General features: G+C 48.0%; 1 protein-coding gene across 2 annotated transcripts; it reads left to right on the plus strand.

Moving 5' to 3' along the window:
* The first annotated feature begins 1,700 nt into the window (after nucleotides 1-1,700).
* PRNP (prion protein (Kanno blood group)) lies at nucleotides 1,701-18,174 on the plus strand. 2 transcript variants are annotated; one of them, XM_080814454.1, is made up of 3 exons: nucleotides 1,701-1,735; nucleotides 4,043-4,140; nucleotides 15,795-18,168. In XM_080814454.1, exon 3 carries the CDS (start codon nucleotides 15,805-15,807, stop codon nucleotides 16,576-16,578), a length of 774 nt encoding a protein of 257 aa, XP_080670580.1. In that variant the 5' UTR covers nucleotides 1,701-1,735; nucleotides 4,043-4,140; nucleotides 15,795-15,804; the 3' UTR covers nucleotides 16,579-18,168. The 2 variants fall into 2 exon arrangements, with proteins under 2 accessions (XP_080670580.1, XP_080670581.1); XM_080814455.1 differs by lacking the exon at nucleotides 4,043-4,140 and having other exon boundaries at nucleotides 15,795-18,174.
* Nucleotides 18,175-19,532: the final 1,358 nt, after the last annotated feature.

Below are 19,532 nucleotides of genomic sequence, written 5' to 3' on the forward strand. Positions count from 1 at the left end.
TGTCCCTGCTGTGCCCGTCCACGTCCCTGGCCTGCACATCCATGGGCATTAGTAAATGGCGATGGTTATAAATCACTAAGTTTTAGGGGTAGTTGCTACATAGCAACAACAGTCAGATTAGGACATAAGACAATCGCTTTGGCTCCCTAATCCCTCCAAGAAATGCTGTGGCTTTGAGTTCTCCTGCTGGGAGAACATTTGGTCAGTAGACACAGGATCTTTTTGAGGGGGAAAAAAAAAAAAAAGGCTGAGTTTCAGGGTCTTCTAACCAAGCTTTATAGAGTCCCTCCTGCCAGGGGGAAGCCTGCCCTTTTCCCCATCTGATCTGGTCACCAACTCTTGGCTCAGGTCCAGCTTAAGACTCAGGGAGATGCTTCCCTGCCTCCCCCTCCCCCAGTTCACCTGGCAATAAGCCATCTCCAAGGAAAGAAGTTAAGGCTTGAAAAGTACTGTCAACCTAATCATTATGTAAGACTGAATGGATAGAAAACAGCCACAGTATTGTTGCCTAACGTTCCTTTCTAACTGGCCCAAATCCAGCGGTCTCTTACTGAATCACCCCATGGGCTAGCCATCCATGTTTTCCAGACCTATCATTTCCCCTTCCCAGCTGACCTTTCAAGTGCCCACCCACATTCACATAAACATCACCCTGCACTGTTTCACATTCTCTCTCTTCTCTGGCTTTCCCCTTCCCGCCCACTGGTCCCCTCCCACTTGAGTGAGCCACCTGGGAATATAGGTGTGTAATCCAAATCCCGTTTCCAACAGGTGTCTCAATATTTTTAAACCTCTTTTCTTACAAGCTTAGTGGACCCCCTTGCTCATAACAAGGGGACTAGATGTCCCATTTTTCCCAGGACAATCTTGGTTTATGCCCACTTAATTCATACTGGTGCCCCTTTCACTTTACAAGTGCCCTGATTTGGGTAATAATTTAGACAGCTCCCCAAACCCCAGTTCCCATCCCTCTATCACTTCATCCCAGGCCATCCTTTATAAACCCCTACCTAATTTCTAAGCAGGAATAACGGGCCAGAGCACACCATTCTGTTTTATACAAGGTACCTCAGGTAACGTGAGCGGACATTAAATGGAGGACATTTTCCTCATTTGTGAGGTCTAGTCTAAATAATCTCTTTTGCACAAAATAAGGAGCAGAAACTGAGTCAATGAAAGAACCGTGATGGCCAATGTCCTTCCTAGGCCTCCACTTGTAAGAACTTATGTGAAAATTCATGAACCCTGGGCTCAATCCAAGGTAGAAAAAATATTTTTCCTCTTCAGAAATTTCTGGCTACCAAAGTTCCAGAAATTGCCTTCTCATTCCCTAACGTCTCATTTTCTCCATTATGTAACGGGAGAGTTGGGGCTTCGGGCCGAATTTCTTTTTAAAGATGATTTTACAGTCAATGAGCAACGTCAGGGAGTGATGACACCAGGAGGCGGTATCAGCCGGTGCGAGTGTTGAAGCGAATCCCGACACGTTTCCACTGGCCGACTCAGACGCCCGGGCACGCTTGGGAGGAGTGCACCTTTCCGCGTGGGCCTGCGTCCGCAGGAGCTTGCGAGCCGAGCCCGCGCGGTCATTGGTCCGCGCGCAGACCTCCGCCGCGAGCGCCGCCACCTCCCTGCCCCGCCCGCGGCCCACCCCCTGGGCGGGGCTTGTCGCTCGCCTCCGCGCCAGTCGCTGACAGCTCGGGCGCGGCGAGCTGCTTCTCTCCTAGGAAGGCAGGTAAACAGCCCGGTGGCCTTTTCAACTCCCAGCGCAGGGCGCGGGCGGGGGTCCGGAGCTCTGGGCGGCGGCGGGGGCGTCGCGGAGCCCTAGGGCCCGAGCCGGGGGCCCTGGGGCCGGGCGCCGACCTTGGGGGTGAGGAGGGGAGGGGGCTTCCCTACGGGCGCGTGGCGCGTCCGGCCTGCCCCAGGGTGCGCGTCGGTTTAGGGGGGACGCCGCTTGGTTTAGCTTTTTTGGTTGGGCCTGGGGGCGGGGGGAGCGGCTGGCCCGGCCCGTGGGGAGGGATGGCCGTGTCCCGCGAGGTCTGATCCTCCCCCACGCGGGTCCGCTGCCGGAGGGGCCGAAGGTCGGGGGAAGTAGGGGGCGATCGCCTCCCGCGAACGCGTCTGGGGAACCAAGGAGGGCCGCGAGCGGCGCCCGGGAGACGAGCCGTGGAGTCGCGGGGCTCCCGTCCGCCCGCGCGTTGGCCGCCCTCCCAGCCAGCAGGCAGAGGACGGGGACGCCCCGAGGGTGCCGGAGTGGGGGTGGGAGAGCGGCCGCCCGCCCGGGGCCAGGACCGCGGCGGGAAAGGAGTCCGCGGCGCGTGGGGGCCCACTCTGCCGGGGAACTCCTCCCGAGAGGCGGCCGCACCCGTCTAGCCCTCGGCGGAGCAGCCCCGGAGCAGGCGGGCGTGGGCGGGGCCTCGGGCCTCTGCGGACTGGGGCCTGGAGCCGCCGCCTTCTCCCTCTTGGGGGCCGGTCAGTGCCTGGCCCCCGGGGACACATGTCTCCTGCCCCAATCATGATTATCTTCATGGCTGCGTATTTTTCTTTCACATAGAGCATCACGGCTTAATAAGCAGTTCCCCACATGCCAAGCATTTGAGGTGCTTCCCTTTTCCTTGCGATAAACTGCGGGTGGACTAGGAGTAAAGATTTTTACAAATTACCAGAAAAAAATAGGAACAGAAAGTTGAATACAGAAGATCAGACTGCTGGAAAAATGAACAACTCTCTCAGACGTTAAGAAGAAAAACAAAAATCACGGGTGAAAATGAACAGTTTAACCTATGTGGCCACCGAGGAGCTCTTAAAATGAAAAAGAACTTAGCTGGAAAGGGAAAAAAGCAGAGAGCTAGGATGCGATTTGTATCTTTTTGTATTTGACACAAATTTTTCGTACATGTGAAAGGAAAGTATCGAGATTATAATAGATAAATGGTATAATAGATAAATGGTGAAATGATGAACCATTTGCAGAATAGAATGCAAATGGAAGCAAGCCGATTATCATTTCACATCTCTTAAATGAACAAAAACGATCTCAGTAGTAGTAACAACCCCTATGAGACAGTTGCCATGAAACTTGCATATTCGGTTATCTGGGGGTGCTGTGGGGGGTTGGGGTCAGAAAGATGGAGCTGCTCTTGATTTTGTGACTTCCCGCAGGTCACCTATTTCCTAATCCTGCTCATGTCCACTCATAAAATAGAGGAAGTGAAACCTACTTCCCAGTGTGTTGCCAAGATTAACTTTTGGTGAAACTGACCATTGGTGTGTAGCCCTTTATTCTTTTCCTGTTCACAACCCACGGGGGATATTGTGAAGTACCATGCACTTTTTTGTGAAGCAATCTGGCAATGCACTAAGAAGTTAGAAGTGGTGACCCAGAAAACCCAACCCCTGGGGATTTACCTGCAATGGAAGAAACATTTACCTGCGATGGAAGCAAACAAACCAACAAAAAGCCATAAGCAGGCACACATTGGTGCAGAATGATCTAAAATTAGAACCAACTGGGAAGCAACCTAAATGTACAACAGCAGGGCAGTAGCTCAGAAAATCATGGCCCAGTAACTGGTAGGAGCAGTATGTGACCATTAAGAGTCATGATTTTGGAGCCTCTGATATCTGGGGAAAACTGACAAGTCAGAATGCACTTTTCTAAACTATTTACTCAAATGTGAATGCATGTGTGGATAATCTAAATTTTTGGAAAAGCACCCCAAAATGGGCATTTTAATAGAAGTGAGAGGTGATTTTCACGTTCCTTTTTTTTTCTTGGTATGTTGCTTTTACTAAATAATGCAATTTTTAAAACAGGTCACATATCTCAATTTTTTAAATGATACGGACCCACCATTTTCTCTATTTCCTGTTTGCTGTTTTTTTATATGACCTAATTTTTTTCAAATATTGTCTCATTTTCTTCTTGAACAGATTTATTAGTGGTTTCGTAATGTATATATTAGGTTTTTCTTTTAAGGAATCAGTTCTTAGATTTATTTATTCATTCTAGTTTTTTTCTTTTTTTGTGGCTGTTTTTAAGGATTCCTGAGTATATTCAGAAACAGAGCTGTTTCAGCCACACTGAAGCAGTCTGTCTTCTCAGAGACACAACTCCAGCTCAGCGGAGCCACGACAGATGTACGTACCCTGTGGAATCTCTTTGGCCTTCTGATGGTTGAATAGTCTCCAACTGCCACAGAAAATAAGACTCTGGAAAGGCCGCAATCACAGGCCCCTGCTTGGGAGGCCGCTGGGGTCTATGCATGTAGCTCCTAGCCATTCCATTATCCTTGCAAAATCACCTTGATTTTGCCAGGAAATGGTCACAGCTTTCCCTACAATCAGGCTGAATTACGTAAGGAAGCAGCCATTTAAAAAATAAAATAATAATAATCACGTAACGTTTCTGTGCCAGATTAACGCCGAAGGTGACCGTTTACCAGCTGACAAAAGGTTTTAGGAGATGAAAGGTTTTTGAAGCTGTAGTTTTATCTTACCTGTTCTAGTCTGCCTTTAGGATCTTATTTCCTCTCCCAAGGCAACTGTATCAGCTGTGCACGGCTGTGTATTAAGCATTCACATCGCACTGGCATCTGACCCAGGGATGGTGCTGTATATTGTAGAATAATCCTGGAGTGAATCCCGTGCTTGCCAGCGTTTACAGTGGGGAGCATTTGTTTTTCTCCCTTCAGTTTGTTAATCCTTTTTCTTTAGCTGTGTTCTACTTACTACTGCTGAACTATCGTGTGATCACTTCCAGGGAAGTGTGCTCTTTCATGAGAAGCATTGTAAATGTGGTTCAGTGTTGCGTTCCTGAGGCCCTAGTTCTGAAGCCTGGTTAGGAGTGTGATCCCCTAGGAAGCTTTTATCGATCCCCAGATGCCATTGCTGGACACTCACAGGCCGTTGGCCCAGGATAGGCTTCAGCAATGTTGCTTTTGAAAAAGCTTTTCTGGTCATTCTGATGACAGACCAGGTTGGCGGTCCTTTGCCCTGTTCAATCCAGGGCCTCAGGGTACCAGTGCGACCCCACACCCCAAATGTTCTGCAAAATGTTGTATAGCTTGCATTCTTTAAGGGGCAGTGTCCTCAAAAAGATTAAAACATGACAAGGTTCTACCTAGCCCTGGAAAGGCGGAATTTTCCTGGGGTCTATGGGCGGTGGGAGAAGCTGGTGCCGGTTCCCAATTTAACCAGTTAAGTTTCAAGTTATAACGTGTCCTAAGTATTAGAAGTTCAGCCCTTGGCACTCCACCATTAAGCTAGTTCCTGCCAGCTCATGTATAAATGGGAATAGGATGAACAGGGTGATAATCTGTAGATCTTTCTGGTACCTTCTGTCAAGTTCCATTGCTCTGCCATTGATCATACACCAATGCCATGTGATCCTTACAATGCCTCATGTAGCTTTCCAGTGTATCCTGTTAGCTGACAGGCCGAGCATGCCCTAGGTTTTCTTCCTGTTCAGTGATTTTTTTTCCTGACTTCTTAATTTTGAGTATCATTTCATCATGTCCTTTAAAATCCCCTTTGAATTCTGACTGAAAGTGTGTTGACTTGATGGATAATTTGAAGATAAATTGCTATCTTTCAGTATTGGTTTTCCCAAACAAAAACATTGGATGGCTTGGTTTGTTTTGGCTTTTTGTTTGTTTGTTTGTTTGTTTTCTAGTCTTCCTTTTTATGTCTCTCGTAAAATTCCTTAGCTTTCCTCTTACAAGTCCTATTTCTTTTTAGGTTAAATCCTAGATCCTATAAAAAAATTTTTATTGCCATTATAGATGGAATGATAATATGGAACATTATGGATGGAATGTTTGCATCTGTGCTAAATCTTCTCACTAATTATAATTAATTTGGGGACTTGCTGGGTTTTTATATATGGATTGCAAAAACTGCCACCCTAATGAGCTCACTTATTTATTCTAAGACATTTTGGGCCAATTTTCCAAATAGGAGATGTAATTGGCTGAAACTTCTGTAACAATCAAAAATAACAGCACCTACTTACATTTTTGTCTTGTTCATTACACTAATGGGATGCCTTTCCTTCTTCCATTAAGATAGGATATAGGCCGTGCATTTGCGGTGGCAATTCTTGATGGAAAGGGACTGCCTGCTAGTTCTAGAGAAATGTTAATAGCTTAAGCTTAAAAAATCAAGAATGGAGGTTGATTTTAATTGAAAATTTTTCAGTATCTCCACAGAATCTTAGCATTTTGTCATCTTAACCTATTCGTGGATTTCCAATTGAGGCATCTTCGCATTCCTAAAATAATCCTTATTGGTCACAGTGTATCCTTCTTTTACTAAACTGTTAAAATCAGTTTGGCGGTATTTTCTTTTGGATTTTGGCATCCTTACTGGTGGAGGCTGGGTGACTAAGGACGCAATTGCTGGGGTTTCAATCTCGGCCCTTGGCCCCTTGGCTATAGACACTGCTTCTCAGGGAAGGATGCCCTCACATTCATCTCTGCTGAGTTCCAGACTCTTAAAACAATTGCCTAAGTTGATACTCCTACTTGAACATCTCCTAGGTGTAGCCAAGTTAACGTGTCCAAACCACAGCCCCAGGTCTTCTCTCCAAACGGGGCCTTCACCAGTCTCTGTCATTTCAGGAGATGGCATCATCCCCCAAGCTAAATATCTTCCTCACCATTGTGTCCCCAGCACCGTAGCATACTAGCATAATGCTAGAACTTTAGAGGACACTTAATTATTTGTTGAATGAATCAATACTCTATTGTACTATAAATATTACACTGTAATATGTAATTTAGGACAACTTTTTCCTCCATTTCTTTTATGGTTATTGGTCAGTTCAAGTTTTCTATTTATTTAAAAACTGGCATATACTGGTTATTCCATAAATACTTGTTGACTGAATTAATTCTAAAGTCAATATTTATGACGTGTATTTTAACAGAAAAGCAACCCATCCCACACAGATTTTTTTTTTTAAGATTTTATTTATTTATTTGACAGGGAGAGATCACAAGTAGGCAGAGAGAGAAGGGGTAGCAGGCTCCCCGCTGAGCAGAAAGCCAATGTGGGGCTTGATCCCAGAACCCTGAGATCATGACCTGAGCCAAAGGCAGGGGCCCAACCCATTGAGCCACACAGGCGCCCCTCCCACACAGATTTTTAATTCATAAAACACATTTGCATTTGGAAGGTTGTTACCTTTTAAAGTCTTCTCTTTCTAAGGTTATTTGGCCTTTCCCATTCCCCACGTGGAGCTTAGCAGTGGACGGTGTTTGTGTGTTGCCTTTTCAAGTCACTTGATTTTACTTAGAAATCCCTCGTTTTTCTGGGTTTTATTTAAGTTCTACTTTCATCCCTATATTTCTTTATAATAATGATGCTTTATTTTGAAATTTTCTTTCTGTTTCTTCTTTTTTGAGTTGAATAATCATTCAATTTATATTCATTCTTTCTGTTCAATTATACCACCCACACTCCTTTGATAGTCACGTGGGTTCCTTTATTTCCACACCCTGCCTTCTTGGCATCATCCAGCTCTCTTCTGGTTTTGGTTTGGTTATTTTTTTCTTTTTGACTAGACTGATAAGTGTAAGTGAAACGTCTTCCTTTTTTGGTCCCATTTTATCTGATTCTTAGTGATTTTTAATATATTCTCAAGCCCTTTTGGCTTTTCCTCTTCTATCAATTATCAGTTTTTGTATCTTTTGGCCCTTTTGTTTATTTTTGTCTATTACTGTTTCTTACTGCTTCTAAGATTTCCTTGTACATTCTGGAAATGAATTTTCTGTTGGCCATAAATACTAGAAATATTTTTTAATATTTTATTTATTTATTTGAGAGAGAGAATGAGAGAGAAAGCATGAGAGGGGAGAAGTCAGAGGGAGGAGCAGACTCCCCACCGAGCAGGGAGACCGATGTGGGACTCAATCCAGGGACTCTGGGATCATGACCTGAGCCAAAGGCAGTCGCTTAACCAACTGAGCCACCCAGGCACCCCAATACTAGAAATATTTTTACCATTATGTACTCCTCTTAATTTTGTCCACAATATCCTTCATAACATTAAATAAGAATCCTTATCTTTTACGTCATTAAACTTTTATTTGCCTCTTGGTCTGTACCCTTTGTTTAAAAATCCGCACCACCACCCCCCGCCCCCACCAGTCGTCTCCAGGTCACACAGGCATTCACCTGTGGCTGCTTCTTCTAACAACGTGCTTTTCCCTTTCTCAGGTTGGTCTGTATTCCATCTAGAGTGCACTCTTGCACGTGGTGTTTGGGATCTAGTTTTATTTTTCTTTGGTTTCCTGGAAGCATCTGCTCAACAGCCTTCCTTTCTCCATTGATTAGTGGTGGCTGCTTTATCATATATCAAGTCCCCTACTAACGTGTGTGTGTGTGTATCTCTGAATGTGCCTTTCTGCTCTCCTTGGCCGGTTGGCCTGTTCCTAGACTTTGACCGTGTGGTCTTTATTGCTCTGGCTTTGTAGTAGGATTTAAGGTCTGATCCAGTAGATTCCCTTCTCTATTCTATTTCTTTTTAAAGCTGAGTTTACTATTCATGGACATTCCTCTCACCTTGTAAGTTTATTGAACTCCTCAAAAAAACCCAGGTGGACTTGGGATTGGCATTTGATTGAAATTACAGGTTCATTGGTTGAAGGGGTGGGGTAATTGACAGACATCTTTCTAACACCAAGTCATACCAGTCAAAGCCATGGAGTATCTTTCCATTTGTTCAGATCATCTTCAGTGTTCTTTACTGGAGTTTTTTATTTAGTTGACAGAGACACAGCAAGAGAAGGAACACAAGCAGGGGGAGTAGGAGAGGGAGAAGCAGGCTCCCCGCTGAGCAGGGAGCCCGATGTGGGACTCGATCCCAGGACCCTGGGATCATGACCTGAGCTGAAGGCAGACGCTTAACGACTGAGCCACCCGGGCATCCCTACTGGAGTTATTTTTGCTCAAGTCTTATTTCTTCTCAGTTATGTCAAGTCCTAGATACCTTACAGTTTGGTTTGCTGCTGTGATTATCTTCTTTCTTGATTTTTTTTTCTATTTAACTATTGCCGGTGTAGAGAAATGCTGTTGGTTTTTGTAGGCCAGTCTTCTATCCCACAGCCTTGCTGAACTCTGTACTGGGGTCTCTTGTCGTCTCTGACAAATCTGTTGGGTTTTCTGTGTATGGTCACTTTAATTGCGAACAATGATGGCCAGCTCTTTCCTTGCGGCTCCGGCCCTGGTTATTTCTTTGTCTCTGCCTATGACATTGGACAGGATCTCCAGTCCTGTGGCGATGAACATCCTTATCTTATTTCTTTTTTTTTTAAGATTGTATTTATTAATTTGACAGAGAGATCACAAGTAGGCAGAGAGGCAGGCAGAGAGAGTGGGGGAAGCAGGCTCCTTGCCGAGCAGAGAGCCTGATGCAGGGCTCGATCCCAGGACCCTGAGATCATGACCTGAGCTGAAGGCAGAGGCTTAACCCACTGAGCACCCAGGTGCCCCCATCCTTGTCTTATTTCTGGTCTTAAAGCATTCAGAGGTTATCCACTAAGGATGTTTGTTGGTTTTGTTATATAACCATTATCAAGTTAGGGGAGTTTCCTCCTATTGCTAGTCTGCTAAGAGGGGTGTTTCTTTCTTTGTTTGTTTGAGGGGGGGCTTTTTAGTGTTAAATAGGTATTGAGCTTTGTCAAATACTTAATCTCTTTTTTGTTTGTTTTGTTTTTTGCTATTTATTTTTTTATTTATGTCATGGTGGGTGTGGGAGCTTGAAATCTGGAGCTGATGGGTCTTCCCTTTCTCACCCCCTTGACAAGCACAGCTGAGATCAGCCCCAGAAACCTCTGAACTAGGGCCATTCAGACGGGCAGAGCCCCTATGCCTGTCTCCTGGCAGCCGGGCCTCCCACACAGGGCAGGGAGGGAGGGCTCCCGGACACCTGCTCAGGGCCTGACTCAAGTACTGTAGCTTGCACTGGACCACCTGTGCCCCTCACGGGTCCCACAGCCCCTACCTTGCCAAGATTTGGGGGTAGTAGGGGGAACAGTGGCCCCTGCAGGCTAATAAAGCCATTTAGCTTAACTGTGGCTGTGACTGGGCCCAGCATTTGAGGGATGGGTCTAAGGTGTGTCTTGAGGTAAGGTGCTGGGGCAAGCTTGTTACGGAGGCCTCAACATCCACATGTGTGGGATAGGAAGACTTCTTTGCCCACAGCAGACATGGTGTCTATATAGTGCATGAGGGAGAGGCATCCAGGGGCTTGACTGGAGGCGAGGAACCCCAGGGCCCCTGCCTACTCCCTGGAGCTCAGGGGCTGCTCTTGGGACCCTGTTGCTTCCTCCGTTGCCTGCCTCAGCTGGCAGAAGGACAGCTGTTTGGGGTTGAGGCCAAAGGCCTGTAGTCTCTGGTGAGTAACTCATGTCTACCAGCTGTCACCTTTGAGCCCAGGAGTTGTGCCTACTTGCCCTGCCTCCACCCCTGGGGGACTGGCTTCTGGTGGAGGTGGGACACAGAGCCTTCCCTTTCTGTGCTGGGCTGTTCTGTGCCAACAGCTGCCCTGTGGGCTGGCTTCATCTCTCTGTGGCTTCCCTGTGGCTTCCGTGAGTGTCTCTGTCTCCTCTGGGCAGAGTGACTTGAAGACCTGCCTCTTCTTCCACGAGTTCTGGGCCTTCCCCCTCTGGTGTCTCATCCCGCAGCCACTCTGGCTCTGACCTTGTATGTGTAAGTTTCCTTCAGGGAACGCCACCCGCCTCCCCCGGCTCTGGATTGTTCCTCCAGGTGGGCCAGTTCTCTCGGGTGTCAGGGCTGTGACTGTCCTTCTACCCCTTCAGCGTCTCCAGCAAGTCCGCATCCCCCCGGGCCTTCTCCGCCTGGTGTTCACATGTGTCTGCTGCCACCCCAGAGCCACTGCGGGGCACTGTCCTTGCCCTCACCGCCCTCCACCCTGCAGCAGGGCCCCAAGCTTTCCTTGAGTGGTTTCCGTTCTTCTCCGTAACTTTTGACGAGATCTGCTGGAATCTCCGACCGGAGGTCTCCACCATGTCCAAGTTTGCCTTCTTTCCAAGACAGCCTTCCTTCCACTTCCACGGCCCTTCAGGTACATAGGCCGCATCTTCTTTTGCTTCTCTTTGGCCACGGCTGCTTCCTCGCTCTCCGAGGATGGCGCTGTTCTCTGACAGAAGGCGGCAGCTTTCTGATAAATATGGGGGTCCTTCTTCAACGAGGGGAGAGTTCTGTAGAAATCACACTCCCACTGGGGGTCAGATTCCACACGCTTGTCGCTGTAGAGTCAGACTCAGAGCTGGAGGTGCCACCACGGTCCAGGTCTCAGTCCCTGAAGCCATCGGGAAGCTGCCACTCCTGGCACCTCTGGCGGGGGCCATACCGAATGGCCAAGGCCACATTAACCTAAAGGGGCGACGACCCGCACGGTTCTGCCTGGCGGCTCTGCCCTTCAGGTCTCAAAATGTGCCAGAGGATCGGGGACAAGCCGACCACGCACAGAGAGTATCTTACAGGAGCTCAGGAGCCCTGTTTCCGTCCCCAGCAACTGCACCCACCAGCACTGTCATCCTAGGTGTGTCACTTACCATCTCTGAATCTCAGTAGCCAAACTCGCAGAGTGACAGGTTTGCAATCGATGATGCCAGATCTTCCTCATTTCCTCGCAAACAGAGAGAGATTCTCCAAGGTCCCCTGTTAAGTTTTGAGTCCTTCTTACGTTTAGAAATGATTCTCTACTTCAAAATGTAGTTGCTGGGTTTAATAGTTTCCGTAACTAAATGTTGCTTTTGTTGTTCTCAACCGATTCTAAAATGATGCTGTCTTCATCCGTTCTGTGGTGAGCCAACCTTCTCCAGTATTTGGCTTTACTGAAGTATGGAGCAGCAGCGCGTGCCCACGGCTCTGACGCCCTCTTGCCTCCTGGTCTCTCTTGTCTCACATACATAGCTTGATGAGAGTGAGGAGGGAGAGCCAAGCCCTTCATTTATCTCCCTCCAGGCCTCCTCCTCTGTTCTGTGTCCGTCCATGCAGCTGCCCAGTCCCGAAATCCAGGTGCCACCCTGATTCTTCAGACACCAAGCCCTCCAGAGGCTACCTTCCAATCAGACCGTCCATGACCGTCCTTCCCTGACAGGGGCACCATCTCTAGCTTAGTTACTGCAGGAGCCTGGGAGCTAGTTTCCCCACTCACGTACACACACACACACACACACACCACACACAGGCCCCAGTCCACCCTCCACAACATTCTTTCTCAGAGAGAACCCAGAACTCTTCAGTGGTTTCCTAGTACTTTGATAATCAAGTCCAGGTGACTTAACATGCCTTAGCATTGGGCTACTTATAGTAACCCATGGGGACACTCCTGAGACCAAAAAGGGCATTATTAATATTAGCACCAGGCACAACAGGTGTAAACTGTCCCAGGGAAGACAGGATGTCTGCTCACCTTGCTGATGAGGCCCTTTACTGCCTGGCCCCGCCTCCCGATCCACTGCGCACTGAGGCTCCTCTTCCAGGAAGCCCCCTGTGATCCCCCCCCCACCTGCTGGCATTCTCTCTCACCCGCTGTCTCCACTCCAAATGCCCCATGGCCCCCTCCACCTCCTGCGCCCAGCTTCCCAGGGACCAAGGCCCTCTTCTGTGCCTCCTTTCCTAAATGATGTCAACATCTGCTCACATGTCTCCAGAACTTACAGAGCCGCAGCACTTATAGCCTTGGAGCAGGTGTGTTCAAAGCCAGCTTCCACTTTCCTCCCCTTGCAACAGGGTCTCCCTCCTGCCCCGACAGGGTCAGCTCTCCTCTCCAGCCAGCCAGAGACTCCTGTGGCAGGTGGCACATGAGCTCAGGGTTCCTATAACCGGACTGGAGATGTCGGACAGCGGGCCAGTGCAGAGAAGAGGGCTTTGAAAATTCGTAAAGAGTGGTTCACTTTTGTAACAGTTTAATTTTTAGTTTGGTTATTATGATTTATTACAGATGTTTCCACACTCATCCATTCATTCAGCATTTAATTGTATCAGGCTGTGGGCCAGGCACTCCATTTAGGCACTAAGGGCACTGCAGTGAACAAAGAGAAACTCCCGCCCCAGGGGGAGCCCACACTCCCGTGGAGATGGCAAACAGTAAGCAAATAGTAAAATATAGGTGTCAGGTAGGCATCCTCACTCTGAAGGAAAATGAAGCAGGATAAGGGGATAGGATACAGGCTGCTGACTCCGGTAGAGTGACATGGGCAGCCCCACAGAGCTGACATCAGAGCAGACTGGAGCCAAATGAGTAACTGGAGGAGGAGCCTTCCAGGCCCCCGGGGCAGCAAGTGCAAAGGCCCTAAGATGGGAAAGTGCTTCTCAAGTGTGGGGACCAGGAGGAGGCCAGAGAGAGGTGGGCAGCTGGAGGCAGGTCACGTGGCATGGTCAGGACTTGGGGTCTTACCCTGAGCACAAAGGAGGGCCACCTGAGGGGGAAGAGAAGAGACATGGTGTGACCTACTCAAAAAAAGGTTGTCTGAGCCTCTGGGCTGCTGAGGAGAGAACACGCAGTGGGGGCTGGGGAATAGTAGGGAGGCGGGTTGGAGGCTGTTAAAAGACCCCCATGAGAAGCAACAGAGGCTTCACCCAGGATAGGAAGTGTGTTGGGAAATGTGACTAGTTTCAGGTTTGAGGATTTATTTTCAAGGTAGAGCTGATAACATTTGCTGGTAGATTCATTGTGTGCTGTGAGAAAGAGGAAATTCAAGAATAACTCTGGAGTGAGGGTTGGAGGGGTGCACCTGGGTGGCTCGGTTGGTGGAACATGTGGCTCTCTATCTTGAGGTCGTGAGTTGGAGCCCCACATGGGGCATGGAGTTTACTTTAAATAAATAAATAAACAAACAAACTCAAAAAAAAAAAAAAAAAAGAATAGGGTGTTGGCTGGGTTTGGCTCATTGGGGTGAATGAAGTAGTTGTTGACGTGAAACCCCAGTAGACTGGGGTGGCACTCTCCCAGTCCAGTTCCCTGCGGTGTATGGGTGGAAATGTGGGCAGCAGGCAGGTGGAGAGCTGGAACCCCTGAGCACGTGACAAGGGCCTGCCGGAAACCAGTACCAGGGGCTGGAGAGGAAGGATCAGGCCAAACGGCCCATCTTAGGACCCTGTCCCTCCGACCCGACCCAGGGGACCCTCCGGAAATCCCGACTGATTGGCGCACTCTGAGCAGTTGAACCTGCTTTCGTACCTTTCAAATATATATCTATTTACCTATGGCCACCCGGATTTTTCAGTAAGGATAGAAGCATAAATGGGAGGAGAATCATTCACTTATTTCGTCATTCTTCTTCCCCTGAATGTCTGTGTGTCTTTGATCAGGGCCCTGAGAACTGAGCAACAGGGTAGATGAGGTGTTTCATCTGAAAGGAGATTTTTCATTGGACAAGTGTACATTCTGCGAAGGATCATTAATTATTATCCGGGGCAACTTAATTTGTCCATGAATTCCCGAACTGTGCCAGCCCTTTTCTATAAGACCTGTGTTTCTTTTGTACCAAATATTAGGAAAAAATAAGTCCCTCATAAGCTGTTAACTGCTGAACCAAAGCTCATTCAGTGACTTGTGAACACAGGCATTTTTATCCCTCTTTAAGCAGCTCTTTTTATAGAAGATGAATTTACAAGAGGGCTTGCAAAATCCGGCTGTTTCCTGTTTCCAAAAAATCCTGTATTGAGAATTACTTTGAGGAAATTCTTGCAGGCACTTACATGTTCAGAGGGCGTTCATCCCGTCGCTTAACAAGTAACTGTTGTGTGCCCGCCGGGCCAGGCACCGCCCTAGCCCCTGAGAAGTGAGCAGCAGACCAGATGGCCCCCCTACTGGCATTCATTCCCACAGATGAAGGAAGACAGGAGCCAGCAATTTTCTTTCTTTTCTTTTTTTTAAGATTTTTAAATTATTTGACAGACAGAGAGATCACAAGCACAAGGAGGCAGAAAGGCAGGCAGAGAGAGAAGGGGAAGCAGGCTCCCTGACCCTGAGATCATGACCCGAGCTGAAGGCAGAGGCTTAACCCAGTGAGCCACCCAGGCGCCCCAGCAATTTTCAAAGTTAATTCCTGCAGAGCTCAACTGGGGGACTTCCTAACTCCCAGATTTCCATAGGCCCCCCGACCAAGTCCTCAGAAGGTTCCAGAAAAAAAAAAAAAGAAGGTTCCAGAAGGGGCTACACCAAGATCCTCATAGCAGTCCACCCAGCAGCCACCAGGGAATTGTTTCCACTCCGAGCCCCCACACGTAGCTGCTCAGGTACAAGGGAATGGGACCCATATTGACGATAAAGTGTTCCCCTGGGTGTAGAGTCCCCAGGCCCCACAGGAGCAAGTGTCCCTTTTGACAGCCCCTTGGGCACAGCTTCCAGGGTCCCCACAAGGGCATACCTGGTTACAGTAACCACTGCCCCAAGATGCGCAAAGCTCTGGCAAACCCACCAGATGTTTTCGGTTTCACCCAGCCCAGACGCAGTTCATCAATCAAGTTATTTTTACCATAAGCAACATTGCTGACATTCCATCTCTTATCAGGTTTCTAGGAAGTAGAGCCAGAAATGATCTTAAGGTCACCTTTGTCCCTAGAGGGGAAAGAGCTGGCTTAATGCTTTCTTTGAAATTACTTTTGTCCTAAGTGCCGCAAAGGAGAAGTAGGAGCGGGGAGCCTTGGTGACCAATGTGCAGATGCCCTTGCTGGGCGTTCATTCTTTATGCCTCAAACATAGGATGCTGACGGCCTCCTCGTTTTGTTTTTGTTTTTGTTTTTGTTTTTTGCAGATAAGCCATCATGGTGAAAAGCCACATAGGCAGCTGGCTCCTGGTTCTCTTTGTGGCCACATGGAGTGACGTCGGCTTCTGCAAGAAGCGGCCGAAGCCTGGAGGAGGCTGGAACACCGGGGGGAGCCGATACCCAGGGCAGGGCAGTCCTGGAGGCAACCGCTACCCACCCCAGGGCGGTGGTGGCTGGGGCCAGCCCCACGGGGGTGGCTGGGGACAGCCCCATGGGGGTGGCTGGGGTCAGCCCCACGGGGGCGGCTGGGGACAGCCGCATGGTGGTGGTGGCTGGGGTCAAGGTGGTGGCAGCCACGGTCAGTGGGGCAAGCCCAGTAAGCCCAAAACCAACATGAAGCATGTGGCGGGAGCCGCGGCAGCCGGGGCGGTTGTGGGGGGCCTGGGCGGCTACATGCTGGGGAGCGCCATGAGCAGGCCCCTCATTCATTTTGGCAACGACTATGAGGACCGCTACTACCGTGAGAACATGCACCGCTACCCCGACCAAGTGTACTACAAGCCGGTGGATCAGTACAGCAACCAGAACAACTTCGTGCACGACTGCGTCAACATCACGGTCAAGCAGCACACGGTGACCACCACCACCAAGGGCGAGAACTTCACGGAGACCGACATGAAGATCATGGAGCGCGTGGTGGAGCAGATGTGTGTCACCCAGTACCAGCGAGAGTCTGAGGCTTACTACCAGAGGGGGGCGAGCGCCGTCCTCTTCTCGCCCCCTCCCGTGATCCTCCTCATCTCGCTGCTCATTCTCCTGATAGTGGGATGAGGATGGCCTTCCCGTTCTCTCCATCGTCTTCATCTTTTACAGGTTGGGGGAGGGGGTGTCTACCTACAGCCCTGTAGTGGTGGTGTCTCATTCCTGCTTCTCTTTATCACCCCATAGGCTAATCCCCTTGGCCCTGATGGCTCTGGAGCAGACCCAGGATGCTATTTATTCGAGCCCCCATGTGTTGGAGTCCTTCAGGGGCCAATGCTAGTGCAGGGCTGGGAATAACAGCAAATCATCATTGGTTGACTTAGGGCTGCTTTTTTTTTTTTTTTTTTTTTTTTTTTAGTCTAGTGCAGCTGATCGAGGCTAAAACAATTCTCAAAACAGTCTTCAAATACATTTGCCTGGAAACCTCTGGCTCCTGCCCCAGCTAGAGCTCAGTACACTATTGTCCCATCTTAGCCGTGACTTCATAGCAACTTGGGGAAGTTTTTCTCACCCATTCTAAAAGAACGCGATTGCACTTCCCTGTGCAAAGAGCATTTCTGCCAAATTTGAAAGGAGGCCACATGACACTCATTCAAAAAGCAAAACTAGAAACCCTTTGCTCTTGGACGCAAGCCCGGCCTGCCAGGGAGCACTGAACTGGGGCGATGGTTTGCATTCTGGGACGTGGGCTATGCAGCAGCCGTGGTGTCCAGCGTAAATATCAGTGCGACACTAGACCTCGGCAGAGGATGTTTGTACAGGGAATGAACATAACCAACAGTGCGAAAATGCTACAAAAAATTTCCACACTTGGGAGCAGTGTCCTTGGAGGCAAGTTTCCTTCCTTTTGGGACATTTAAAGCCCCTACATGTGGCATTCCTTTCTTTCATAACCTAAACTATAGATAATTAAGGCAGTTAAAAATTGAACTGCCTTCCAGGCCCCAAGAGCAAATCTTTGTTCACTTACCTGGAAACCAGAATGATTTTGACACACAGGAGGGTGCAGCTGTTAAAATAACCCCCATCCTGGAAGATTGCATCATGGAGAAAATTATCAGTAGACAAAGAAAAATGATCACATTTCTTCATTGCTGTCTCGTAATTGTCAGAAACCAGAATTATGTCAAGTCCTAGTTTCTATAATCAGCTTTTGAATCAAAGAATGGAAGGTCATCCAAAAAAAAAAAACCTTAGGTCACCCGTAACAGAAATACCCATTCAGGTTGGAAAAAAGGAATTCTGTTAACTGTTATTTAAGTAAGGTGAAATTATTGTCTGGATTGTTTGATATCATCAGCTAGCAGATAAATTAGTGTTCTGCAATGTTCCCGGCTTGCACTGTGCGGGTATTTGATGTTAAAAAAAATTATTATATATATTGTGTATGACAAACTTAGAAGTTTTGGCTAGAGGAGTTAACATCTGATATATCTAATGCACCACCGGTTTTGGAAGGTACTAAATACTTAATATGTAGAAACCCTTTTGCGTGGTCCTCAGGCTTACACGTGCACTGAATAGTTTTGTATGATAGAGCCCATGTGGTCTTCGAAATATGCATGTACTTTATATTTTCTATATTTGTAACTTGGCATGTACTTGTATAAAAAATGTATAAACATTCGAAATCTTGACTAGAATTAAACAGGAACTGAGTGTGTCCCATGGTGTTTGCAGTGACATTCACCGCCGCATCCTGTGTTGGCAAGGCCATGGGGAGGGGAGTGACAGGAGCAAGGCGCCACTCGCAGTCCCCAAGCTCCTGCAGTGGCCCGCAGCCCATGCACCCGCTCCCCGTCCTGCCTTTAGCAGGCTCCCAGTCACACACCAGCTGCTCCCTGCTGCCTTTTCATTTTTCCCACAAATATCTTACATGTGCTGGGCACTGGGTAAATGGCAGAGGCACTTAATTGCAGAGAGGAAGACAGTCAGTCCTTCCGCCCTAGAAGCTCTTTTTCTGCCCTAGATTTTGAAAAAGAGGATTTTCTTTTCTTTTCTTTTTTTAAGATTTTATTTATTTATTTGACAGAGAGAGAGAGCAAGAGAGGGAACACAAGCAGGGGGAGTGGGAGAGGAAGAAGCAGGTTTCCTGCCAATCAGAGAGCCCGATGCAGGGCTCTATCCCAGGACCCTGGGATTATGACCTGAGCTGAAGGCTCAGGTCTGAGTCACCCAGGCACCCCTGAAATAGATGGTTTTCTTAACTAAATGCAAGTTAACGAGCTTTCCAGTACCAACTCGATTGCCCCCTGCCCCACTCCAATATCAGGCTATAAACTCTCCCAGACCCTGGGAGCCCCAGGGACAGTCACTCCCTTTGGACTGAAATTCAACACTTTAGATCTAAAAGACCCCTCATTTGTCAGAGTCCTTCAACTCCTGCTTCACTTGTTTCCTGCTTCTTTGAGAGTGTCAGGCACCAGCCCTAGGGGCGCTCGTGATTTTCCTTGGCGGGTTTTCTTCTGCAGCTGAAATTTACCAACAGCAGGAAGTAGTCACAGAAGAGACAGTGGTTGAAATCATACTTATTTGTTAATACCTCAGGAAATACCAATATTCTGCAGCGATCAGAGCATCAACTCTGTGCTAAAAATGGGAAGACGGAGGTCAACCTGTTGAAACCCCATCATTCACCGAACTGCTAGAACAAACGGCCACCAAAGTGTCCGAAGTATTCCTTATCCATAAGTGAACCTCAGACTTCATCCTTAACATAAAAATTTCCAGAACGATTTTCATTTGGGGCCATTTATCTAATTATTTAAAAATAAGCTTCATTAGCTGACCATCGTAATTTCTCAAGAGTAGCCCACTGAGAAGACTTCAAATGTTCAAAGTGTAAGTACTCAGAGGCCAAAGTGAGTGATACCACCAAGCCCCACCGTTTCTTCCAACTCGTGTGAATTGTGCTAGAAGAATTTTCTCTTTTGAAAAAGAAAGGACCCTCTCCCTGCTTGCGTGCATGCTCTCTCTCTAAAATAAATAAATCTTTTTAAAAAACCTCTTTTACTGACGGTTGA

The sequence above is a fragment of the Martes martes genome (genome assembly GCF_963455335.1).
Source record: "Martes martes genome assembly, chromosome: 9".
NCBI lineage: Eukaryota > Metazoa > Chordata > Mammalia > Carnivora > Mustelidae > Martes > Martes martes.

Bases quoted from the DNA above. Each gene is read 5' to 3' on its own strand.
- PRNP (XM_080814455.1), top strand. From the start codon at position 15,805: ATGGTGAAAAGCCACATAGGCAGCTGGCTCCTGGTTCTCTTTGTGGCC.